Source organism: Nomascus leucogenys, chromosome 9, assembly GCF_006542625.1.
Source record: "Nomascus leucogenys isolate Asia chromosome 9, Asia_NLE_v1, whole genome shotgun sequence".
In the NCBI taxonomy this organism is placed as follows: Eukaryota; Metazoa; Chordata; class Mammalia; order Primates; family Hylobatidae; genus Nomascus; species Nomascus leucogenys.
In genome coordinates this window covers 47,598,219-47,625,652 of record NC_044389.1, presented here as the reverse complement: position 1 = coordinate 47,625,652, position 27,434 = coordinate 47,598,219, and the positions used below count along the sequence as shown (strand labels likewise).

General features: G+C 40.2%; 1 protein-coding gene across 2 annotated transcripts in view; it reads left to right on the top strand.

Moving 5' to 3' along the window:
- Window positions 1-27,434, top strand: part of TMEM165 (transmembrane protein 165) — a 57,921-nt gene that overhangs the window by 5,995 nt on the left and 24,492 nt on the right. The window contains exons 2-6 of one of the 2 annotated variants that reach the window (XM_003268388.4): window positions 9,830-10,055; window positions 15,594-15,769; window positions 16,324-16,506; window positions 23,055-23,160; window positions 23,896-24,692. In XM_003268388.4, coding sequence (XP_003268436.1) covers window positions 9,830-10,055; window positions 15,594-15,769; window positions 16,324-16,506; window positions 23,055-23,160; window positions 23,896-23,972 — 768 coding nt within the window. In that variant the 3' untranslated portion in view covers window positions 23,973-24,692. Of the gene's footprint in view, window positions 1-9,829; window positions 10,056-15,593; window positions 15,770-16,323; window positions 16,507-23,054; window positions 23,161-23,895; window positions 24,693-27,434 lie in introns of those variants that run through there. The other variant, XM_030818924.1, reaches the window with a different exon arrangement.

Below are 27,434 nucleotides of genomic sequence, written 5' to 3'. Positions count from 1 at the left end.
GTTCTAAACTAGCCTGGCCAACATGATGAAACCCCATCTCTACTAAAAATACAAAAAATTAGCTGGGTGTGGTGGCGCGCGCCTGTAATCCCAGCTACTCAGGAGGCTGAGGCAGGAGAATCTCTTGAACCCGGGAGGTGGAGGTTGCAGTGAACCAAGATCGTGCCACTGCACTCCAGCCTGGGCAACAAGAGCAAAACTCTGTCTCAAAAAAAAAAAAAAAAACAAACAAAAAAAGAAACTAAACACATTTAATAAATTTCCAGTGCATAAATACATTACAAAACAACATTCATAAAAATAAACATTCATTAAAACAAAAAAGATAATTTTATAACAAAATAATTATTACGTATAAATTCTAATATAAATTAACAAGTAACATTAATAAAGTATTTAAAAATAGTGAAACCGTTCACAAAAATACATAATAATGAAAATTAAAATATATTATCTTTAATGACATCTTTCGAAATCAGGTTTATCTGTGGTGTCATGTATATGTGTATATATATATTTTTATTTTATTTTATTTTTTTTTTGAGACAGAGTCTCACTGTCGCCCAGGCTGGAGTGCAGTGGCGAGATCTTGGTTCACTTCAACCTCTGTCTCCTGGGTTCATGCAATTCTCATGCCTCAGCCTCCAGAGTAGCTGAGACTACAAGTGCATGCCACCACGCCCAGCTGATTTTTGTATTTTTAGTAGAGATGGGGCTTTGCCACGTTGGCCAGGTTGGTCTCAAGCTCCCAACCTCAAGTGATCCACCTACCACGCCTCCCATGTTGCTGGGATTACAGGCATGAGCCACCATGCCCGGCCTAAGTGCATATGTATTTTTGTGCACATTTTTACAACTTTTAAAAAAAGCCTTTTTTTTTTTTTTGAGACGGAGTCTTGCTCTGTCGCCCAGGCTGGCGTGCAGTGGCGTGATCTTGGCTCACTGCAAGCTCCGCCTCCCGGATTCACACCATTCTCCTGCCTCAGCCTCCCAAGTAGCTGGGACTACAGGCGCCCGCCACACGCCCAGCTTATTTTTTGTATTTTTAGTAGAGACGGGGTTTCACCATGTTAGCCAGTATGGTCTCGATCTCCTGACCTCGTGATCCGTCCGCCTCGGCCTCCCAAAGTGCTGGGATTACGGGCCTGAGCCACTGTACCCGGCCTCTAAAAAAAAGCTTTTTTTGACTTAGTAGTGCCCGGGAGACAGTTCTAAGCAAATTGTAAGCCTTTTCTTCTGACTCCTTTGTCTTCAAATAATCTCACCTCTTGTTTGATAACTTATTGAGCAACTTTGTTTTTGTTTTTTTGCTGGGACATCCGTCTTTTTCTTGGTAGCAAGCTGTAGATTTTGTTTCAAAGAAAGTATCTTCATCTTCTCTAGTTTCATCATGTAGAGATGGAGATTCCGATACAGGTATCTGTATCAATTTCAATACAGTCACATTTGTGTTCATTTGAACTCTAGAACTAGAATAGGAATTACTTTTTTCTTTGATTTTCTTTTTCTTCTCTTGAGGATCATGAAAGTATAAAATAATACTTTCTAAATGAGGGTGGTTTTTTTCATTTTTTTTTTTTTACAATTTTTAAATGTGGAATTAAAATTTTAACTAGAAAAGAGTTTTTATTAAGCAAGGTTTTTAAAAAAAATCTAAGTGGTTAATCCTGCTCTCAAGATGTAAGTAAGGTGTGTTTCAGACATCATTAAAATACTGAAATAGTGGTATTTGTACCAAAACACGAGTATCTCATTACTTACTATGATATATAACACTGTATAACTGAATAGTGGAATACCAAAATTGGAATTGCACACTGCATCTAATCCTGTATGCATCTAAGTGTATTCTTCTGTGCCTGTACTTTCTGCCTTTTCCATGTTTTGGACAAAACTGTCATCCTTTGTGTACCTCCTCTCTTGTCCACATTCCTATTCTCCTCCCTCAGTGCCTTTATTCTCTCTCTTCCCTTTGCTTCCTTTGTATCTGCTTACACATGTTCATACATTTCTCCTATTTTGGAAAAGAAAAAAAAAGGTCATTTAATCTTACTTGACCATTAGTTTCTTTTCTCTTTCTTTCCTTTCCTTTCTTTCGTTCTTTCCTTCTTTCTTTTTCTCTTTCTTTCTTTCTTTTCTTTCTTTTTCTTTCTTTTCTTTCTTTTCTTTTCTTTTTTTTCTTTCCTTCCTTCCTTCCTTCCTTCCTTCCGTCCGTCCGTCCGTCCGTCCGTCTGTCTGTCTGTCTGTCTTAGATGGTGTCTCGCTCTGTTGCCCAGCCTGGAGTGCAGTGGCACAATCTTGGCTCACTGCAACCTCAGCCTTCTGAGTAGCTAGGACTACAGGTGTGTGCCACTATGCCTGGCTACTTTTTTTTTTTTTTTGGTACTTTTAGTAGAGACGGGGTTTCATCATGTTTGCCAGGCAGCTCTTGAATTCCTGACCTCAGATCTGCCCACCTCGGCCTCCCAAAGTGCCAGGATGACAGGCGTGAGCCACCATGCCCAGCCGTATTAGTTTCTTCGGTTTTATAAACCAAACTTCTAACTAGGGGATTTGCTGCTTTTTCACTTTACTGTAGTATGTTGTTATCTGGCTTCGGTCCTTGCCTTTTTCTTGAAATTATTTTTTTAATTTTAAAGACAGTCTTGCTCTGTTGCTCAGGCTGGAGTTCAGTGGCACAATCATAGCTTACTGCAGCCTGGAACTAGTGGGCTCAAGTGATCCTCCCACCTCAGCCTCCCAAGTAGCTGAGACTACAGGTGCATGCCACCACACCTGGCTAATTTTATTTATTTTATTTTATTTTCTTGTGGAGATGAGGTCTCACTATGTTGCCCAGGCTGGCCTCGAACTTTTGGCCTCAAGCAATCCTCCTGCCTCAGCCTCCCAAAGTGCTGGGATTATAGGCATGAGCCACCACAAATTCCATTTTTTGAAAGAATCTTGTAAGTTAGCAGATTGCTAAATCCAGGGGTCTTTTTCAGTTCTCATTTGACACTTAATTCTCTACTTTTTAAGAATCCATCTCAGGTGTATGAACTTGGCAGAATAATGAAGCCCGTTTGACCTCAGTTTTCTTGCATTAAAACAGCTCCTAAGTTTTTTTGAGTATCAAATGCAACAATATGTCTGAAAATATCTGGCATCTAGTTAGTAGCTCACCCTAACCTGATGGTCTGTGATGCTTTAGTTGCTGCCTGGCTCTTGAAATATCTAAGATAGCTTTTTTTCCTATTTTTTTCCTCCTTCCACCTTCTTTAAATAAAGACATTCTCTAAGGCGCATTCTTTGAACTTTATCTCTTTGCCTTATCTGTTGGAAATCTCATCTACTTGCAGAGCTGTAGCTGATAAATTTGGGCCTCCAGTAACCAGATACAGTACGTCCTCACTTAATGTTATTAATAGATTCTTGGAAATTGTGACTTTAAGTGAAGTGACATCAAATGGTGTCATTTTAATTCAGTGTTGTTTCATTATAACATTGATGAGAAAAGAAAGTTGGTTTTCTTTTACATCATTTCACTTAAAGTTGCAGTTTCCAAGAGCCTGTTGAGGACACGGAGGCTGTCAGCCTTGAGGCTACATACCTTGAGGCTGTCCTAGGCTAAACTCTGGTGATCCATTTCCAATAACCTCTTTCAAACCATCATTTGAAATGCTTTTTATCACCCCAAGTGAAATGTATATGAAACCAAACCCCTTGTTTTTATTCCCCTTTCCCACATACCTTTTAAGAGTACTAAATACATAATGGCGTTTTAAGAGTACTAATATTTCTGCCAGCCAAAAAACCTCATCACCATCTTTGATTCCCCGCACCCTGCCTACCTTTTTTAAAGGTCTAGTGATTTTTCTTTCCATCGTGTGCAGAATTTTTTCCTTCTCTTATTTGTCTTAACACGGGTTTCATGCGGCTGACCTCCTGATTGATCCAGTGGCTGGTACTCTCCACTCTGCGCTGATAATTGATCACAGTGCCTTGATGGTGTTTATGTGTTACACAAAAGTAAAAATATGTAAGGACTTCCCTCTTGTCTCTGAGCTTGTCCACAAACATCAAGGATTTCAGGCCCAGTTTATCTTTCTCATCTTGCCCCAACCATTCTTCTGATGGTTTACTTCTTGTTCTCAGAACATGCCTGTATTCTTTCACATTGTCAGTACAGAAAAGAGGTATACGCAGAAAAGGAGTGATGTATTTTCAAGTTAGCCACTCCATGAGTGACTAGTACTGAATCTCACTGAAACTTCCAAGGAGGCTTATGAAATGAATCTTAGAACCAGCTTCCATATTGGTTGCCCCACAGCTATTAACTCCCCACACTTCCAGGTAGTGAATGAGTAAATACAGAGCAGTGCTTTTTGGTTGGACCTGCCTGAAGTCAGTCACAGCTTACAAGAAATTGATCCTCCATAGCTGGCATAAGATGTTGGGTCAAGAAGTTTTTGAAATGGTACATAGCATGTGTCTATAATGGTGTGAAATTTAAAAATTCCAGAAGATACAGAAGAATGTAGAGTGAGAAGTTATGTCTCTTTTCCTTTTTTCTACTCTAGAAAAAGTTTGCCAACCCCTGTTCTAGTCATTCTGGTTCCTTTCCTGGAAACATTTATCATTAACTTGTTTCTGGAGACTTGGTGTGTATTTATGATTCTTAACACCATCCACATACACACATACTTAGTATATACTTTTTCTCAACTTCAAAATATGTTAATGATTTTCTATATTAGTATATAGAACATTCTTATTATTCTTTTACTTCTATAATATTCCGTTATGTGGATCTACCGTTTATTTAACTAGTTTTCTATCAATGGACATTTAGTTGTTTTTTTCTTTCTCTTTGTTTTGAGACAGGGTCTCACTCTGTTGCCCAGGCTGGAGGGCAGTGATGTGATCTCTGCTCACTGCAACTTGCACCTCCTGGGCTCAAGCGATCCTCTCACCTCAGAGCCTCCCAAATAGCTGGAAACTACAGGTGTGTGCCACCACACCCAGCTAATTTTGTATTTTTTGTAGAGATAGGGTCTCACTTTGCTGCCCAGGCTGGTTGGTCTTGAACTCCTGGGCTCAAGGGCTCCACCCATCTCCCAAAGTGCTGGGATTACAGGCATGAGCCGCTGAGCCCAGCCGACATTTAGTTGTTTTGTGTCTTTATTACAAATGATAGCATTACATTTATACATATTTGTAATCCGAAAAGGTCAATTCCTTGAGTGTTCCTATCTTGAACTTTTTTCTGTAATAGGCCTCCCATACTCATTGCCCACAGTTTGCATTCAGTTTTATTGTAGTGGGTCAGGATCATTAAGAGCTGGAGTTGCTGGGATAGGCCTTTCTCAAGAGGTTCTACTTGAGTTGGACCTTGAGGAATCTGGATGAAGAGGGGGATAATGAAAAGGAGGTAGGAAGGGAAAAAGGACTGTGTGGCTGAAGGCTTGTGGTTAGCAAAAGCCTGGCCTGCCTTCGAGCTGCACTGCCCAGCACTGTAACCATGAACCATGAGTACATGTGGCTGTGAGCGCTTGATATGTGGCTAGTCCAGAGTTGAGGTGTGCGGTGAGTAAATACCTACCAGGGTCTGAAGACTTAGTATGAAAAAAAGAATGTTAAAATATCTCAGTAGTTTTAAAAATATTGCTTATAATTTAAATAGTAGCATTTTGGATATATTGGGTTAAGTAAAATGTTATTAAAATTTTTACCTGGTTTTACTTTTAAATATATGGCTACCAGAAAATGTAAAATTGCATTATGTGGCCTACCTTTGTGGCTGCATGATTTTTTGTTAGACTCTGCTCTGGCTCATCCTTCAGGATGGAGAAGCAGGTTCATTTGGGGAACCTGGTATGTGCTTCAGTGAGAACTGTTGGATAGTTTTCGGAATCAAGTATTTGGTATGAAAAGACCATTACGTTTCTTAAAATAGTGAAGTAACATGAAATAGTTTCAGGAAGATTCAACTGTTTATATTTTGTGGCACTACAAAAACTAATTGAGCACTTACTGTGTACTGAGCACTGTCCTAAAGGGCTTTATTCATTTAATCCTCACAGCAACCCTTTGAGACATAGGTAGCCCTTATGTTACAGATGAACTAGAGTCACAGGGAGGTGTACCTATTGGCCCAAGGTCACGCCGTAACTGATAATGACTTGGCTATGAACTGGCAGTCTGATTCCAGAGCCTATACACTTAACCACTACACTGTGTCCCTGTGAAGGTGAATTAGACAAAGAAGATGATCCTTGCACATAGCAGCGAAGGAATGGTAATGGATCACTTTTTAATCCTGTTAATATTTTAATTAAAAAAAATCTATCTTCACAGTACCCTGATACTTTTCATTTTAAGTTCTTCTCACCATGATTGGTTGTATGATTTTGGCCATCCAGGACTAGCTTAGTATGTAATAAGCTTTAAGTTTATTTTTCTGGTGTTTTGTGTATAGGAAGGTTTTAAGAATATGTAGTTTTTAAAAATTTTATTTTGTTTTACAGTCATGCATCGCTTAATGATGGGGATGTGTTCTGAGAAACGCATTATCAGGCAATTTCATTGTTGTGCAGACGTCCTAGAGTGTACTCAACACAAACCTAGATGTATAACCTGCTATACACCTAGGCTAAATGGTATAGCCTATGGCTTCTAGGCTACAAATCTGTACAGCGTGTTACTATATTAAATACTGTAGGCAGTTGTAACATTATATATATAAAATATAGAAAAGGTACAGTAAAAATTTGGTACCGTAATCTTATGGGACTACTGCTGTATATTCGGCCCATCATTGATCAAAATGTCATCATGTGGTGCATGTCTGTACTCTTAAAGCAAATTTTATTTTATCCCTACATTTTACAGAGGAACAGAGATTAAGTAATGTGGCTGAAGTTTCATGGCTGGGAATTACAAAACCATGAGACTATGTAGCTTTGATCGCTATTGTGTTTGATTTAAAAAGTAAACATTTTGTGTTTGAGCTTAGAGCTAAGTGATCATAAATGGTGTATATTTATTCCTAAAATTTTTCTGGGATTTAAGATCCTGAAATTTCATACGAACCTTTAAGAAGCATTTTCAGGAGGAAAATGTGTCAGAGCCAAGTTGAAACTTGAAATGCCTTTTTTTTTTTTTTTTTAAATATAAGGATTCTTAATATTGGAAGAGAAAGGAAGTTGTTGTTTTGAGAAGGGGGCTTGCTCCATCACCCAGGCTGGAGTGCGGTGGTGCCATCATAGCTCACTGCAGGAAGCTCATTTTTAAAGGGCCATCAACGTAGATGGAACCAAAATAGTAGTGGAGAGAAAGCAAGAAGCTCTTAAAATGATACTTGCTTAATTAATTAAACTTAATTCATTAAGAGCTAGCTGTCAAGGCAGCAAATACTTTCCATTTTGTTAAATTTCTCCAGTATTTAGCTCAGAGGTCTAGTCTTAATGGTAATGCTTAAATTTTTCTGATCTTTACTGTGGAATTTTGGAATCAAGTTTATGTTATGTGTTAAGGAATGACATGCACACTAAGAATTTACAATTCTCACCTGTGACTAGGGCCTTTGTAATAAATCTGTTTTTACCCTGTCCAAAATTACTATGTTCTTGGATTTCTTTTTCTTTGTCTCTTGGATTTCTAGAGATTCATAAGCTTTAAAAATTAAAAATAAGTTATTAGGATTGGAAGAGACCTTTGGAAGTGGTTTATCTAGCCCAGGGCGTCTCAGTCTGGGAACTGCTGACATTTTGGATACATAATTCTTGGTTGTGGAAGGGCTGTCCTGTGCATTGTAGGATGTTTAGCAGCGTATCTGGCCTCTACCCACTAGATGCCAGTAGTTCCCCTTTGATTGTGACAGCTAAAAATGTCCCCAAGCATTGTCAAATGTCCCCTGGGAGACAAAATCTCCCTGGTTGAGAACCGCTTGTCTAGCCCATTTCCTGGGAGTGGTGGTTCCCTTCTCTGGAACTCAGAAGTTGAGAAGAGAAGAGTATTTACCACCTCCTCTAGCAGTCTATTCCAACTTTGGGTGCCTCTTTGGAGATAGAAATCTCTCCTCTCTGTTAAGCTAAAACCTGCCATCTCTAACTTTTTAGTTCTGCCTCTTAGGACCGTATAGATTGGATAGATTCACATATAAACCTTCCCAATTATTGGAACATGATACCCCATCCTTCCTGGTCCCTCATGGGATTGTTTTAGAGCCAAGTCAGCAAACTTTTTGTAGTTGCCATGTATTTGCAGGCTACCAATCTCTGATGCATAATCTTCCTTTCCTTCCCTCTCTCCTTCTTGCCTCCCACCAGCCTTCCCTCCTTTTCTCTTTCTTCTTATTTCTTGTAACTTCTTAAAAATGTAAAAAAACATTTTTTTGCCCTTACAGGCTGGGTTTTGGCTTCAGTAACTTGCCATCCCTGGTTTTAGAGTCTTTGACATCTGCTAATCTTCAAAGGGCAGTGCAGTGCTTTAGAACTGTATAATAGAACTTTGGGGAAGGTCTGAGCAGCATAGAATAACGTTGGACTTGTCATTAACTCCTTCAAGCGAACAGCTTACTGCTTTTTTGGAGCTTTGTCACATTTTCAGCGTAATGACAGCCAAGACAGTGGTTTGTCTTTTTCATTAGGCCACCTTACCTTCTTTTTTTTTTTGAGACAGAGCTTCACTCATTGCCCATCGCGCAATGGCGCAGTCTCAGCTCACTGCAACCTCCACCTCCCAGGTTGAAGCAATTCTCCCGTCTCAACCTCCCAAGTAGCTGGGATCATAGGCTTCCGCCACCATGCCACTTTACCTTCTAAGATATTTTTAGACTTCAGCATAGAACCATCCGTGTAAACAGCTTATTAAACTTGTCTTAGCTGGAACCAACTCTCTATATCCTGCTGAGGTTTGTGGGTCTTAGTTTGTCCTTTAGAGTGTTAATGAAATTTTTCTTAGCTTCATGTCATTCAAATGTTTTTTAAACATAGCTGGGTCTTTCACGCAAGTTGCTAATACAAATTTAAATGAGATGTAGCTAAGAACTAAATCTGAAATCACAAATGCCTAACAAATAAGGTTATTTTGGCCAGGCATGGTGGCTCATGCCTGTAATCTCAGTGCTTTGGAAGGCTGAGGTGGGTGGATCACTTGAGGTCGGGAGTTCGAGACCAGCCTGGCCAACATGATGAGAAACCCCGTCTTGACTAAAAATATAAAAATTAGCTGGGCTTGGTGGTGCATACCTATAATCCCAGCTACTTGTGAAGCTGAGGCAGGAGAATCGCTTGAACCCGGGAGGTGGAGGTTGCAGTGAGCCAAGATCACACCACTGCACTCCGCCTGAGTGACAGAGTGAGATTTTGTCTCAAAAAAAAAAAGGGAGAATTTTAATGCATGGGTAGAACAGGTCTGTACTCTGTTCTTAAAATTGTTTTGGAGAATTATATGTAAATCTGCATTATACATGTTTAGTATCCTCAATCTAAAATCCACAGTGCTCCAAAATCTGAAACTTGAGCACTGACATACATGAAATGCTCAATGGAACATTTTGGATTTCTGGATTAGAGGTACTCAACTATGATATAAATATTCCAAAATCTAAAAAAATCCAAAATTCCAAATACTTATGGTCCCAGGCATTTCAGGTAAGGGATACTCAAATTGTAGCAACCATCGTCAGAGGTTACTGTCATTACTGATGGCTTTCAGAGTGATTAGACAGTAAATAAGTGTAATGACCATGACAAGAATATTTTCAAAAACACTAAATCTTGTTTACGTGCAAAATAAAATAATTTTGAATAATGATTTTAAGAAGTAACTGATTTTTTTTTTCCAGAAAATATTTACACCAGCAGCTCCAGTTCATACCAATAAAGAAGATCCTGCTGCCCAAACTAATTTGGGATTTATCCATGCATTTGTCGCTGCCATATCAGTTATTATTGTATCTGAATTGGGTGATAAGACATTTTTTATAGCAGCCATCATGGCAATGCGCTATAACCGCCTGACCGTGCTGGCTGGTGCAATGCTTGCCTTGGGACTAATGACATGCTTGTCAGGTGAGTGTGCTTTTCCCCCTCATGAGTTCGCTGAATTAAAGGGAAAGCATGTTGTGTGACATGGAGTCATTGAGTCATTAACCTAGTCATATGGGAATTTGGCTTACACCATATTCGTGGTCTTCCAACCTTTTCCTTGTGTATCCTCTAAAATAATTTTGTACCCCCTTTCGCATAGTTGTCTAAAATTTTTCATCTTAAATTTAAGAAACTGCAAAGATCTAATTTCTGTTATATTGTGTAAAGTAAGATTGTTAGGGCTGGGCACAGTCGCTCACACCTGTAATCCCAGCACTTTGGGAGGCCAAGGTGGACGGATCACGAGGTCAGGAGTTCCGAGACCAGCCTGACCAACGTGGTGAAACCCCATCTCTACTGAAAATACAAAAATTAGCTGGGCATGGTAGTGTGCGCCTGTAATCCCAGCAACTCAGGAGGCTGAGGCAGGAGAATCGCTTGAACCCAGGAGGCAGAGGTTGCAGTGAGCCGAGATCACGCCACTGCACTCCAGCCTGGGCGATAGAGTGAGACCCCATCTCAAAAAAAAAAAAAAAAGCGGGGGGAGAATGTTAGGGTGTTTTAAAAATATCCCCAGTGACTCTGAATACCATTAGCAATTTGATACCCACTATCACCATCATTCCTTTAAAACAAGTGTGAATATACTTTTTTAACAAAGTTGGAAATTTACATTTTTTTCTTCCTACAATTTATATTTTCATCTGCTTTCCTTAATTTTACTCTGATGATTATAAATTTTTGCTTCAAAATTTATTACAAAGCTGGTCCAAGTGCAGTGGTGTTTACAACTAATCGATGACAAACCAGTTACAGATTTCTTTCTTCTTTGTCTACCCCCAGTGCTTCACTTCATGAGCCTAAAGAAATATATATATGGATCACCCCATCATATCTACCTGCAATAAAAATATGCATTTAATATCACTGAATTTTCAAAGATATTGTAAATTTCTCCTAGTAAATCTCTTAAGTGTTAACTCTATGAATTGAGTTGTTACAGTTATTAGTACTCAAAGAAAATATATTACAAATTTAAATAATCATTTTAAAAAATTGGAAATACATCTCTTAATGAGATGATAGGGCTATTTTTTATTTATTTTTTTTTGTTTTTTGTTTGTTTGTTTGTTTTTGAGACAGAGTCTCGCTCTGTCACCCAGGCTGGAGTGCAGCCGCGATCTCGGCTCACTGCAAGCTCCACCTCCCGGGTTCACGCCATTCTCCTGCCTCAGCCTCTCCGAGTAGCTGGGACTACAGGCGCCCGCCACCACGCCCGGCTAATTTTTTGTATTTTTAGTAGAGACGGGGTTTCACCGTGGTCTCGATCTCCTGACCTCGTGATCCGCCCGCCTCGGCCTCCCAAAGTGCTGGGATTACAAGTGTGAGCCACCGCGCCCGGCCTTATGTATTTTTTTTTTTTTTAGAGACTGGGTCTTGCTCTATCACTCAGGCTGGAGTGCAGTGGCGTGATCATAGCTCACTGAGACCTGGAACTCCTGGGCTCAAGTGATCCTTCCACCTCAGCCTCCTGAGTAGCTGGGACCACAGGCTCATGCCACCTTGCCCAGCTAAATTTTTTGTTTTTTGTAGAGACAGGGTCTGGTTGTGTTGCCCAGGCTGATCTTGAACTCCTGGGCTCAAGCTATCTTTCCACCTTAGCTTCCCAGTGTACTGATATTATAGGTGTGTGTGCCTGCCCTTCCTTTTACCTTGTTTTTATTTTTTAAATTTTTATTTATTTATCTTTTTATTTATTTTGAGACAGACTCGCTCTGTCACCCAGGCCGGAGTGCGGTGGCATGATCCCGGCTCACTGAAACCTCCACTTCCCAGGCTCAGGTGATTTTCCTGCCTCAGCCTCCCAAGTAGCAGAGACTACAGGCACGTGCCATCATGCCTGGCTACTTATTGTATGTTTTGGTAGAGATAGAGTTTTACCATGTTGGCCAGGCTGGTCTCAAACTCCTGACCTCAAGTGATCCACCCACCTTGGCCTCCCAAAGTGCTGGGATTACAGGTGTGTGCTACCGCGCCTGGCCCCTGGCCCATCATTTTACAATTTTTAAACATTTTATAGAAATAATTTTAAGTTTACAAAGCAGCAAAAATAAAATAGTACGAAGAACACTTATATACCTTTTGCCTAGATTCACCTGTTAGCATTTTATCCCATTTGTTTTAGCATTTGTACTCTATCTAAATAAAATTGTAAATGTGTATATATACACATTGTTTAAATACCTGTCTACAGTGTGTACATATACATACATTATTTATAAGCTATATAAGCCACACATATAATCACAACATTTAATATATAGTATGTATTGATACAGTACTTGAATCTGTCATCCATATTTTAATTTTGGATGACCTAATGTCCTTCTTTTTTTTGTTTTTTGAAAGGACATAGGCCGGGCACGGTGGCTCACGCCTGTAATCCCAGCACTTTGGGAGGCTGAGGCAGGTGGATCACAAGGTCAGGAGATCGAGACCATCCTGGCTAACACGGCGAAACCCCATCTCTACTTAAAAAATACAAAAATATAACCAGGCTTGGTGGCGGGCATCTGTAGTCCCAGCTACTCGGGAGGCTGAGGCAGGAGAATGGCGTGAACCTGGGAGGCAGAGCTTGCGGTGAGCCGAGATCGCGCCACTGCACTCCAGCCTGGGCGACAGAGCGAGACTCCGTCTCAAAAAAAAAAAAAGAGAAAGGACATAAAATTTATTAAATATTTCACTTGTGATACCAGTTTTATGTAATTTAAGTGGGTTTAACAGTCTTTATATTATTATTTTGCCTCAACTGTTAAATCATATTTCTTTATTTCTACATCTTCTCTTTTACAGCTTTATTTAGTTTTATAGATTTAACCACTTTTTTTTTATACTTTATGTTCTGGGATACATGTGCAGAACGTGCAGGTTTGTTACATAGGTATACAGGTGCCATGGTGATTTGTTGCACTCATCAACCTGTCATCTAGGTTTTAAGCCCTGCATGCACTAGGTATTGGTCCTAATGCTCTCCCTCCCCTTGCCCCTGACCCCTCGATAATGTCCTTTATATCAGTGTTTTTCCCTTCGGTCTAGGTCAGATGTTGCATTTAGTTATTTATTATCTTTTTAGTCTTTTAATCTGAAATATATCCATAGCCTTTTTAAAAATGTTTTCTGACATCAACTTTTTTGGGAGAATACAGTGTATCCCTCCTCCCTCCACCCCAGGAATGGACTGTTCTCCATTTTTTGTTTGTCTGATGTTTCCTCATGGTTAGATTGAGGTGGGCATTCCTGACTAGAAAACTGCATAGGTGATACTTTGGCTCTCCAAGAATGTCTCATCTGGAAGCACATGGTGTCCATTTATTCCTCATTGGTGACATTAATTTTGGTGACCCAGTCAATATTTCTCTTCTGTGTTGTCTTTGTCTTCCCTTGCAACTAATATCTAATCTGTAGGGATATACTTAAAGACAGTACAAATACCCTCTTCCTCATCAAAATTTCTCCAAAGATTTTGCATCAATTGATGATTCTTGCATAATTAAATCTTTCCTTGATGCTTGCAAAATGATGCTTTTAATTCTAATACTTCTTGCATATTCACCAGTGAGCCTTGGTATTCTACTGCCAGCAAGAGCTCTCCTTCCTTTCCCATTTGTTTGTCTTTTTAGTATCAGTACAAACTCATAGATTCCTTTTTTCAGTGGCTTATAATTAATTATTTAACTATTTTGCTGATTAAATTATCCCATGTTAGGCCAGTGAGAGCCTCTCCAAACTGTGTTCTGTGTCTTTGTGGCATGCTCCCATTTGTTTTTGCTCCTCACTTTCTAGTACAACAAGATATTACACGTTCATCAATCACCTGCTCTGCCCAGTCCTGGAACTGGCCATTTCTCAGCGGAGTTTTGAGGAGCTTTGTAGGGGAGAATGGTATTAGAACCAAGATCTAGGTGCAAGGTTACTGAGCTCCTTGTTACTGAGATGTCTTTGCCTCTTGTCTTTTTCAGTGGACAGAACTAGAAAATATATGCTTGTATCTTGTGTGTACACATACATATATACAAATATACATCTATACATATACACACACACAATAATTTAAATACAGATGTGCACACAAACATAAGTTTGCTACATTTCTAACCATGATTTTAAGATCTTTTCAGTTTTGTAATGTAGGGAATTATTTACATACAGGTTATACATTTAATCTTCAGGCAGATTTTTAAGTGTTGTACCCATTTTATAAAAAGAGCTGGTGAATTAAAGAGTAATTGTATTTTTCTTTCTTTCTTTTTGCTTTTTTTTTCTGAGATGGGGTCTCATTCTGTTGCCCAAGCTGGGATGCAGTGGCATGATCGCAGCTCACTGCAGCTTTGACCTCTTAGGCTCAAGTGATCCTCCTACCTCAGCCCCTCAAGTAGGCTGGGACCACAGGCGTGTGCCACCCCGTCAGGCTAATTTTTGTATTTTTTTGTAGAGACAGGATTTCGCCATGTTGACCAGTGGTCTCAAGCTCCTGGGCTCAAGTACTCTGCCTGCCTCGGTCTCCCAAAGTGCTGGGATTACAGGCATGAGCCACCGTGCCTGGCCAGAGTAATTGTGTTTGTTATGTGTATGGTCGTGTCCTTTGTTCCTTACATAGTAGTTTTTGTTTGTTTATGAGACAGGGTTTCACGATGTTTCCCAGGCTGGTCTCGAACTTCTAGGCTCAAGCAGTCCTTCCACCGTGGCCTCCCAGAGTGCTGGGATTATGCCACTTCGCCCAGCCAAATTTTTAAGTTTTAATTACTGAATTAGTATTACTGATGTACTTGTGTTTCACCATTAGGATTTGAGTTCTTGATGTAATTCCAAGCATCATTTTTTCTATAACTTACACAGATGTCTTTCCTTATCAGTGGGAGAGTGGAACTGAATGTTTGAGCCTGTTGTAACATTATTTTAATATATGTTATAAGAAATTTTTAGATTTTTTTCATAAAATGTACTTAAATAGTTACAAAGGAGCAGAGTTTGAATTTTGCTATGTGAGAATCTTGTCATGATTCTTCACTAGAAGTTTGTAATTGAAAGATTTGTGATGAAGGAATACCACTACCAAGTGGCGTGGCTTCCAGGTTATAAAATCTGAGCTCTTGAGAGGGCCTCAGCTAACTTCTACCCCAGGTACTGTGCCTTGCACAACATAAGGCAAGCCAGCCTCTGGTTGAACATGCCTGGAAAGGAGTTCAGTATCTTACTTAACATCTCTCAGGAAGATGTGCCATCTTCAGCTGGACCATTGGCTTCTGAGTAAGCTGTGTTAGACCTGGGTTAGACTTAATGGTTTATCATTGGTGGAGAGAAAGAACTGGAAATACTTGAGGTTATTACATACTAGATTAGCTTCTAATGTGAGTTATTTTTCTTTTAACAGTGATAAATTATTATTTCTGAAGTTAACTGTTCCTTTAGTCGGTCGTGATACAGACTCGATTAACAAACATACTGTTGTATTTTTTCCAGTTTTGTTTGGCTATGCCACCACAGTCATCCCCAGGGTCTACACATACTATGTTTCAACTGTATTATTTGCCATTTTTGGCATTAGAATGCTTCGGGAAGGCTTAAAGATGAGCCCTGATGAGGGTCAAGAGGAACTGGAAGAAGTTCAAGCTGAATTAAAGAAGAAAGATGAAGAAGTAAGCCATGGCACTGGTGATCTGGACCAAAAAGGCACTCAACTAGGAATAAACACTCTACAGAGGTTTCTCAGTGGCCCCATCTGCGTGATATGTGGGGCTACACAAAAATAGCTTCTTTTGCTTTGTTCTGTTCTTATACCTGTCTGTGATCTGACTTGGGGTTGGTGTGAATGTAGTAGAGAAAGGAAGCTGACAGATGAATACTGAACACAGGTAATCAGTTTCCTTAATTAGGTTGATTATAAGCTCCTGAAAAGCAGGAACTGTATTTTATAATTTTACATATTTCTCCCGTAGTGTCTAGGATAGTAAGTGAGCAGAGCAGTAAATACTGTTCGGTTTGTTCAGCTGAGGAGAAACAGAAGAATTGAGACTATAGCATTTATTGCTGTGTGAGACCAGTGGTTCAGAGGGGAGGTTTGGGGGTCACATAAATGTATTTTTTTGGAGCATATTTCATAGAATTTAAACACTTAGAAAAGAAAAGTGATTTGTGTGCTATTTTGATTTGCTTCCTGTGCTTACTTTCATTTGTTTATTATTTATTTTAGTTTCAACGAACCAAACTTTTAAATGGACCAGGAGATGTCGAAACGGGTACAAGCATAACAGTACCTCAGAAAAAGTGGTTGCATTTTATTTCACCCATTTTTGTTCAAGCTCTTACATTAACATTCTTAGCAGAATGGGGTGATCGCTCTCAACTAACTACAATTGTATTGGCAGCTAGAGAGGTGAGTGATATTTGAGAGGAGACTGTTTAAAATGAAATGTAATTAATATTACTTTGTTCCAGAAAACACTGGATACACTCAAGTGGGCCACAGCATTCCTTCATGTGCAAGACTGTTTTACATCCAGTAATTCTGCTGCTGTCTCAGAGTGGCCTTCTCTCAGTCCCTTAGCATTCCTTCATATGCAAGACTGTTTTACATCCGATAATTCTGCTGCTGTCTCAAAGTGGCCTTCTCTCAGTCCCTCTACCTGCAGGTGAAATTCTTGTAACCAAGCTCAGTTGGGCTCTTTTTACTCATCCATTTCCCTTTGGTTTTGCCAAAATGATGCCGTGGTACTTGTCATCTTAGCTTGGTTTTCTTTCTTATCATAGAACTTTCTTTTTTATAGTTGTTGAGAATATAAATCAGTATAATATTGAAGGCCATTTTGTTGTTTAATATCTAAAGCCTTAAAAATGTGTAGCTAGCCGGGCATGGTGGTATGCACCTGTAGTCCCAGCTCCTCAGGAGAGTTGAGGTGGGAGGATTGCTTGAGCCTGGGAGGTTGAGGCTCCAGTGAGCTGTGTTCGCGCCACTGCACTCTAGCCTTGGTGACAGGGAGACCCTGCCTGAAAAAAAAAAAAAGTGTATAGCTTTTGGTTCATCTGTTACACTAAAGAAATTGAGTGTTGCACAGACTACTTACAATTATTGTAACTTAGTAAAAATTTAGAAACAACCTAATAATCCAGCAGAAAATTGGTTCGACTGTTTACAAATCTCTGTGTAGCTCTTAGAATATTCACTCTTCAACATCATTTCAGTGACATGGAAAAATTTTAAAAGGAGGTTTACTTTTAAAATACAAAAAGAAGGCCGGGCGCCTTCCCTCACGCCTGTAATCCCAGCACTTTGGGAGGCCAAGGTGGGTGGATCACCTGAGGTCAGGAGTGTGAGACCAGCCTGACCAGCATGGAGAAACCCCTACTACTAAAAATACAAAAATTAGCCGGGCAAGGTGGCTCATGCCTATAATCTTAGCTACTCAGGAGGCTGAGGCAGGAGAATTGCTTGAACTGGGGAGGCAGAGGTTGCAGTGAGCCTAGATTGCGCCACTGCACTCCAGCCTGGGCAGCAGAGTGAGACTCTGTCTCAAAAAATTAAATAAATAATATATAAAAAGAACAAAAAATACTTAAGGAAATAAAAACATTATTTTTATTTCAGTGCTTATCTATCGTTGTGTACTGCTAATATGGGTAATTTATTTATTTACTTTTTGGTAGGAGTGGGGTCTCACCATGTTGTCCAGCCGGTTTTGAACCCCTGGCCTGAAACTTCCTGCCTCAGCCTCGCAAATAATCCTTGTGGGATTATCGGCGAGAGTCACCGCTCTGGCCTAGGTGACTTGTTTGTTTCTGTGTAGGAACTTTTTGTTAAGTCTTAGCCCAAGAATCCTAAGTTCTGGACTGGGAAGCTAGAGACCTCAGCTCATCTTGTAGCTTTTACTCTTCAGATGAAGAACCTGACTCCCAGAGAGATCGGGTGACTTGGTGAGGGAGTAAACTGGCTGGCTGTGGCCTTCTTCACAGTTCAATGCCACTTATTTAAAACATGCCCATTGGTTTTTTATTTTTTAATTTTTCTTTTGAGGGGAATAGTGAGGTTTTATATGAGGCTCTTGTCATTGTTCACACGGATTTATTAAGATTTCCTGTGGAGATGGTTGTGGAATGGAATACTGCTGCCACTTTTCAACCTCTTTTTCATCTTAACTAATATTATTTCTTATGTGTGTTTATATCAAATTATCTTTTTATAAGATTAAAATTGTTTCTAATTCCTTGGAACTATCATAAAAGAACAAGTTCTTTACTTATAGGCTATGGTTTAAAATATAAGACAGTTGAAGGCCAGGACTAAGATAGATGGGAAAGGCTTTGTCATCAGAGAAGCCTCAAAAATGCTGTATTTTGGGAAAAAAAAATGGAACTCTGATTTTCATTTGATTCTCGTAAAACAAACTTTTCTTTAAAAATATCACTTTAATTAGCTGGGCGTGGTAGCAGGTGCCTGTAATCCTAGCTGCTCGGGAGGCTGAGGCAGGAGAATCACTTGAAACCAGGAGGCAGAGGTTGCAGTGAGCCGAGATGGTGCCAGTGCTCTCCAGCCTAGGTGACAGAGTGAGACACTATGTTAAAAATACATATGGATTTTTATTTAATGGCTGTACCCTATATTCTTCTTGATTTCTAGCCTTTTATTGGCTCTCAGATTGCCAGAGTTGGGACTCAAAAGTAAGTAACCATTTTGTTGAGGTGGTAGTGGTTCTACCAGGGTGAGTTATCATGACAGCAGAATCATTGCATTTTTCTGTCTACTCTGTGGCATAGACTGTATGCCATAGAGTGATGTGTGAAAGGCTTGAGGCTCCCGATCTACGAGACACCCTGGTCCATTCTAACAGTGTGGCACGTGCTGACTGGGTTTGAGTCTCTCGCTGTATAATCATATTACTGCACTTCCCTGCATTTTCTCATCCAAAAATGGGGATTACCTGCTTTGTGGATCGGTTTGCAGATGAAATAACACACGCAGGGCATCTAGCACGGTCCCCTACATGGCACATTCAGTGTTAGCCACACTTCCATACTAACTGCACTGTGGGGATATTTAATGAGCTCTTAAATGGCAGAAATGTTGTGTCTTTTCCTGTTCCCTTAGTATTCCTATTTTTGTTGGTAATTTTTCTTATGAACCATGCAGTTGTCTAGTTCAGGCCATTTTAGTATGCCGTTTTATCTTTGCTTCCAACATGATTTAATGTTCCCAAATTGGATTTCACGTAATCCTAGTGTCCTTTGAGACTTGAACTGGTTCTAGGCCAAAAAAGGGTGAGGGGGAAAGAAGAAATTCAGAGTCAAATTTGGCAAATAATATATGCCTGGTGTTTTGTTTTTTGTTTTTAAGACTCGAGCCGGGTGTGGTGGCTCACACGTTTAATCCCAGCACTTTGGGAGGCTGAGGCAGGCAAATCACCTGAGGTCAGGAGTTCGAGACCAGCCTGGCCAACATGGCGAAAAATACAAAAATTATCCGGGCGTGGTGGCACACACCTGTAGTCCCAGCTGCTTGGGAGGCTGAGTCGGGAGAATCTCTTGAACCCAGGTGAGCCAAGATTGCGCCACTGCACTCCACTCTGGGCGGCAGAGCTAGATTCCATCTCAAAAAAAAAAAAAAGACGACTCAGTATACAAATAAAGACTGAAAAATCCTATGTTGAACTAGTTAAATACTAGTTTATTTTACTTAATCTAGTGAATTTTTAAATTTTTTTTTTTTTTTTTTTTTTTGAGACAGGGTCTGGCTCTGTCAACCAGGCTGGAGTGCAGTGGCACAATCTCAGCTCACCTCAACCTCCACCTCCTGGGCTCAAGCCATCCTGCCACCTCAGCCTTCCAAGTCTGGGACTATAGGTTCCCGCCACCACGCCTGGCTAATTTTGTATTTTTTGTAGAGACGGGGTTTTGCCATGTTGCCCAGGCTGGTCTCGAACTCCTGAGCTCAAGCAATCTGCCCACCTTGGCCTCCCAAAGTGCTGAGATTATGCCCGGCCTAAATATTACTTTCAAATAGAACCATCTTCATAGGTAGCAGTTTATAATACACAAGTAGAATTTGGGAAATGGAGTCCCAGTCTTGCATTCTCCACAGTGGATGCTTCAGCCGGTTTCCTGTCTCTGCACACACACTGCCCGGCAGCGGACTTTCCCTCCTCCTTCAGAGCAGCAGCAGTTCCCTTTCTTCATTCCCACCCATCACAGTGGCAGCCCCTCTGCCCTCCTGTGTTCTGAATCCCACCCTTATAATATGCTTAGATTTTGCCTTTCTCCCAGCCGTTTTGTGAGCATTGTTAGTGTGTACCAATTTTTTCTCATCCTTTAAAAAGAAAAACAAAAGCCCCTTTTCTCAATTCTACATCGCAAATCCCACTCTTGCCCTCCTGCAGTGTCAGAGGGCTTGGCTGTGATGGGAATAAGCCTTGGCTTGGTTCTCCTTGAATACTTAGCCCATGGGAACCCGGTTTCTGGCCTCACCAGGAACGTTGTTGTGCTTTGAGCTCCCTGTGGCCTTCGATGGTGCCTCCATTGGTCCTTACAGGAGGTGATTGGCTTTCTCCTGTGGACCCTTCTTTCTCAGTCCTTCCTTGAATGCTGCCTTTGTCCCTCATGATTATGCCATCAACATTCTTCTCTTTCTGCTTTCTGTATAACAGGGTTATTGACTCTTTGAGAGTCTTACTCTGTCACCCAGGCTGGAGTGCAGTGGCACAATCTTGGCTTGCTGCAGCCTCTGCTTCCTGGGTTCAAGCGATTCTTCTGCCTCAGCCTCCCGAGTAGCTGGGATTAGAGACATGTGACACCAAGCCTGGCTAGTTTTGTATTTTTAGTAAAGATGCGGTTTCACCATGTTGTCCAGGCTGGTCTCAAACTCGCAACCTCAGGTGATCTGCCTACCTCGGCCTCCCATAGTGGTGAGATTACATGTGTGAAGCATCCTGTAATCAGAGTCACCCTGATTCAGCTGACTCTAAACTTTAAAAATCACATTGGTCTTACCATAGTTCATCCAAAGAATTATGGGAGAGAAACTTGGGTGTCATGCTTGATTTTTTTTTTTTTTTTTTTTTTTTTTTGAGATGGAGTCTCACTCTGTCACCCAGGCTGGAGGGCAGTGGCATGATCTTGGCTCACTGCAACCTCAACCTCCTGGATTCAAGCAGTTCTCCTGCCTCAGCCTGCCCAGTAGTTGGGACTACAGGTGCCTGCCACCACACCCGGCTAATTTTTTGTATTTTTAGTAGAGATGGAGTTTCACCGTGTTTTAGTCTCCTGACCTTGTGATCCGCCCTCCTCAGCCTCCCAAAGTGCTGGCATTACAGGTGTGAGCCACTGCACCCAGCCAGTTTTTCTTTTTTTAATAAGAGATGGAGTCTTGCTTTGTCACCCAGATGGAATTTGTAGCATAGTAGTAGGATCATAGCTCACTGTAGCTTCAAACTCAGGCTCAAGTGATCCTCTCACCTCAGCCTCCTGAATAGCTGGAACTACATGCATGAACCACTGCACCATTATTTTATTTTTAAGAGACAGGATCTCGCTGTACTGCTCAGGCTAGTCTCGAACTCCTGGCCTCAAGTGATCCTTCTGCCTTAGCCTCCTGAGTGGCTGGCTCTACTATGCTTGGCTCTGATATTTTTCCATAAAGCCTATCATTCATTTATCATGGAGGTGTGTTAATTTTGCCTTCTTAATTTCTCTCACATTCACCTGATCTTTGCCTACAGTCATCAACCCCGATCTGGGGCAACAGAGTTTCTTCCCAGGGCCATTGCTGTAGCATCGCAGTGGATCACCCTTCCTTCAGTCTTGTTCCCCTCTGATTCTTTCTCTCCAGTAGACTTTAAAAATTTTTTGAGATAGGGTTTTGCTCTATTGCCCAGGATGGAGAACAATCACAGCTCACCGCAGCCACGAACCTCCTGGGCTCAAATGATCCTGCCACCTCAGCCTCCCGAGCAGCTGGGACCACTTGTACTTGATAGGATGCCTGGCTAATTTTTAATGTTTTTGTAGAGATGAGGTCTCACTATGTTGCCTAGGCTAGTCTCAAACTGCCAGGCTCAAGCAATCCTCTTGCTTCAACCTCCCAAAATGTTGGGATTACAGGCATGAGCCACTGCACCTGGCCTAATGGACTTTTAAAGCATAAATCTGTTCTGTTACTTTCCAGCTAAAAACGAGCAAGTGTCTGAGGACACAGTTTAAACTCCAAGATGATAGGGTCCTCCCTGATCTGGGCTCCCACCTACCCTCATGACCTCCTTTTGTGAAATGCTGAAGGGCTCTGCAGCTGGTTGTCTGGTACTGCTGGCCTTTGCTTTCTATTTAGCATGTTCCTTCTCCCACAAAACAAAATCACATTCTCACTGCCCCCTGCTCATTCTTCAGGGCTATCTTCTGGGAAACTTTTACTAAATACCCCTCTCCCCCTAATCTGAGTGCCTGCTTTGCTCAGGTAGCATGTGTTCACTGGATAAATCCTTAGTTCCTGGTACTGAGGCAGGGTTTCTGTTCCCAGGAAGCAGAGGCATACTATTCTGTGAAGGATTGACTGAGTTTCTCGTAATACCAAGCAGTACCTGAGGGAACAGATGTCTAGCTTAAAATCCTCCCTAGCACTTGTCATAGCAGTGCTACGTATTGCCTGTGAAGGAAGGTTAGTAACTGCTGAAAGGTTCGATTAACTTTATTTCATCAGGATTTGTTTGACTTTACAAATTGATTTGGGTTATTTCAACTTTTAGGTCTAGTCTTAAGTATAACTGGTACATATTCCTTAAAGCAGCCATTACACCTTTCATAAATTTATTATATACCTGCATTTTTATAACTATTATGCTTTTTAATTGTTGGCCACCATTTTTAGTGCTTCTGAATTGTTACGGTTCTCAAGCAGCAGTTGTCTCCTTGGTTTTGAATTAATGCTGTGACGCTTGCTTCCAGGACCCCTATGGTGTAGCCGTGGGTGGAACTGTGGGGCACTGCCTGTGCACGGGATTGGCAGTAATTGGAGGAAGAATGATAGCACAGAAAATCTCTGTCAGAACTGGTAAGTCTTGAAAATTACAAATCAGATAACATTTTAGAATCACTGAGAGATTAAAGGGTGTTAGTTTTGATTATTTAAATTTCTGCTGCTGAAGTATACTTGGTTTTTGTAATTACCTACCCTCTCTTATAGAGGTATTACTCCTGGTATTGCAAATACGGACTTTCTTCACCTGTGTACAAGTTAGCAAAATACAAAGTCATTTGTATTGAATTCATAGTAGCTTCTTGTTAACATATTATCTTAGTAAAACAATTGTCATTTGGAAGTATGAGAAGTTTTTGGCTCTAAAAATGTGTAGTACAAGACTGGAATCATGTGGAGACCACATGTACTGATTCTGCTGAATATGTCCTGTGAAGCTACAGTTAGGTCTAGAGATGGAAGAATTGCCTCTTTGCTAGTCAGAAGACTTGAACATTTTCTTCTATAACTGGATTTTAACATGAGTTATATAGTTCTACTATTGCTTGCCAGCACTGTCTGGATTTAATACAGTCCTGTCATTTCTCAAAACAGTGCTGGAGAAAAACCTGATTCTTACTGTTCACAGTCAAGCATGTTAAGTATTGTTCCTTGCTATGTGAAAGGGGTTGAAGTGATTCTAATTTGTTTTCAAGGTTAGTTTAATAGATTGGAAGAAGAATTGGCCGCCTCATCGGCTCCCTTTTCATTTTGTACAGTATCAAGGTATAGGAATTTTGCTGTATTTGACTTTTTTTCTCTCTCTTCCAGTGACAATCATAGGAGGCATCGTTTTTTTGGCGTTTGCATTTTCTGCACTATTTATAAGCCCTGATTCTGGTTTTTAACAAGCTGTTTGTTCATCTGTATTTAGTTTAAAATAGGTAATATTATCTTTCTGTACATAGTGTACATTACAACTAAAAGTGATGGAAAAATACTGTATTTTGTAGCACTGATTTTGTGAGTTTGACCCATTATTATGTCTGAGATATAATCATTGATTCTATTTGTAACAAGGAGTTTTAAAAGAAACCTGACTTCTTAAGTGTGGGTTTTTCTTCTCTCCAGCATAATTATGTTAATATGGTCCTCATTTTTCTTTTGGTGCAGAATCGTTGTGCACTGGGGTCTACCATGCAATTTTCTTTCAGCACTGACCCCTTTTTAAGGAATACAAATTTTCTCCTTCATCACTTAGGTGTTTTAAGACATTTACCTTAAAGTTTTTCTTGGGGAAAGAATGAATTTCTGTTTCTTAAAACATTTCCCTGAGCCAGTAAGCAGTAGTTTAATCATTGGTCTTTTCAAAATTAGGTGTTTTAAAAAAGAGACATATATGATATTACCGTTATATCAATAACATGGTACAACAAGAACTGTCTGCCAGGTCATTCTTCCTCTTTTTTTTTTAATTGGGTAGGACACCCAATATAAAAACAGTCAATATTTGACAATGTGGAATTACCAAATTAAAAGAGAATACTATGAATGTATTCATATTTTTTCTATATTGAATAAACAATGTAACATAGATAACAATATAAATAAAAGTGGTATGACCAGTGCTTGTTTTTCCTTGTGTGTCATATACAATTATCAGTATTGATAGGCCAATTTCTAAAGCTGATGTAAAAACACTAACATATTAAATATGTGAGATGCCTAAAGTAGCTAAACAGGGGCCAGGCATTGTTCGAAAGCATTGTCGTCACCCTTACAGTTCTGTGAGGTAGTATGTACTAATATAAGGTTAAAAAAGAAAAAAACTAACTCACCCAAGGTTACATGGTAGTCACACCAGGCGGTTTAATTCCAGAGCCTAACGTCATTCATGATGCGAAGACTACCTCATTTTTTCATAGCAACCTCAGTCGTCACTGTCGTTTGAGTATATTGATTTGACTACTACTTCACCCAAGTAGCATAACAGCTGCTTTCTCTCAGCCTTTTATATTCTAGAATCATATGCAGTAACATTCCCATTAATAGCCTCACTAAATTGAAGGACAATTCTACAGAAACATCCATGTTATTTGTGTGAGGTATAATAGGAGACCCAGAGCAATTCAGGTTTATGAGCTACTACAAAGGTCCACAATGTAGTTTGCAATTTGAAGAGATTGTGAAAGAACCCAGTTAATCATCCAGCACTGTAGGACGCAGCAATTGTCCTACATGGTAACTAACTCTGTGAGGAAGACAGCTACTACTGTGGAGATCTTAAGAGCGGTTTCAGCTAAAAAGTAGCTTTTAAATGCCAAGTTAGAAGTAGCACATGTTGGTGAAAAAGGTCGTATTTGTAGTTCTCTGCTATAGGAAGTATCAAAGGGTAGAAAACAATGTCTGTGGATTAAGATAAACTCTGTGGTTAGGCAGTCTTATATTGCCTTAGATCATTATAGTGAGGAATTCTCACGAGTACGTTTTTTGTTTTTCTGAGGTAAGAGTCTCACTCTGTCGCCCAGGCTGGAGTGCAGTGGTGTGATCTCGGCTGACTGCAACCTCCACCGCCCAGGTTCAAGCAGCTCTCCTGCCTCAGCCTCCCGAGTAGCTGGGATTACAGGTGTGTGCCACCATGCCTGGCTAATTTTTTGTATTTTTAGTAGAGATGGGGTTTCACCATGCTGGCCAGGCTGGTCTCAAACTCCTGACCTTGTGATCTGCCTCCCAAAGTGCTGGGATTACAGGCGTGAGCCACCATGCTTGGCCTACTAATAAATACTTTTTTTTTTTTTTGAGACAGTCTCTCTCACTCTGTCACCTGGGCTGGAATGCAGTGGCGCAATCTCAGCTCACTGCAACCTCCGCTTCCTGAGTTCAAGCAGTTCTGCCTCAGCCTCCCAAGTTGCAGGGATTACAGGTGCCTGCCACCACGCCCGGCTAATTTTTTGTATTTTCAGTAGAGACAGGGTTTTACCATGTTGGCCAGGCTGGTCTTGAACTCCTGACCTTAGGTGATCCACCCACCTCGGCCTCCCAAAGTGCTAGGATTACAGGCGTGAGCCACCGCACCCAGCCGTTTTTTCTAATAACAGAAAAGACAAGACAATTCCTCGTAGAGAGTAGCTGGCACCATCATCGCCTAACCTCAGTTCAGGTAGCTTGGTCCTATTACTAGCTTCATAGGCGAATAACAACAGCATCGCATTCTGAGCCACCACAATCTTGTAGCAGGACATAATTCCTCTGAGAATTTGGTAAGTCAGACCTAAGCTACAAGGTAAAAATCGCTACTGCAATTAGGCTCCATTGTTGAATAAAAGAAAGGGAAATGTCATTGATAGTGATCTTAAAATATTTAATAGTCTTTCTTTAAAATCCAAAATGTGATTCTTACAAGTTATGTGCCACATGAAGCAGGTGTTATTTTTTGAGAAATGCAGGTGATACTGAAAAACATAGCACTGAGGTATTTTTTATTTTTGAAATTGAAGGAAACAAAGTCTGGATCTAATTATTTTTACATTTACAAAAACTGCTACTGCTTGGCTCTTTTGCTATAAGTTTAGGTTCTGAATACATGACAAGAGTATGGGAAAGAGCAAAATAATAGTACACGCAGTTTTAAAAGCTATGCACATCATAACCTGGAATAATGATTACACAGCAAGAGGCCTGAGTGGAGGTAGGCTAACAACACATTTTGACTTTCTCCTCAAAGGATAGCTTTGAAAAACAAGTGTAACCAATTGTTACACCAAATTAAAATGGCAATATTAAATCGGTAACAAAACGATCCACATTTTATACAATATTGTATTTCCAAACATACATAGGTCATGAAAATCAGAGAACCTAATATAGCACCGTTGAAACCATTCATTATCCTTCATGCGTGTATGTAATTCAGAATTTTGGCAGAAGACAACAAATGGAAAATGTCAGTTTCGTTTCTATAAATCAATTTGGATTTCAATTAAATCTTTGCCTTAGTAAAGGGTATTCTTATCTCAAGATCAATTAGCCGTTTTTAGCTCCACCGTTTTGGAAGTAAAAATGATGGGCTACATCTACTTTTTAATTTAAAACCAAGAACCAAGCAGTAAGGACAGCAATGTCAAGAATATCACATTGAGAACCACACAGAACATTATAAAGAATTTGGTGCATGTTTTAACAACTACCAACTGATGTTAACAATGAAAAATTTACAAAGGTAAAACTTTTTTTTTTTGCACTGACTGGTTTCAATACAGCACTGAATTTAACTCATCTTTGGGCTTCAATCTTTACATAGAGTGAATATGAAAGTGCCATACTGAGGCCTTCCCCAACTTACACCATTGTAAAGATTTCAAAATCATCCC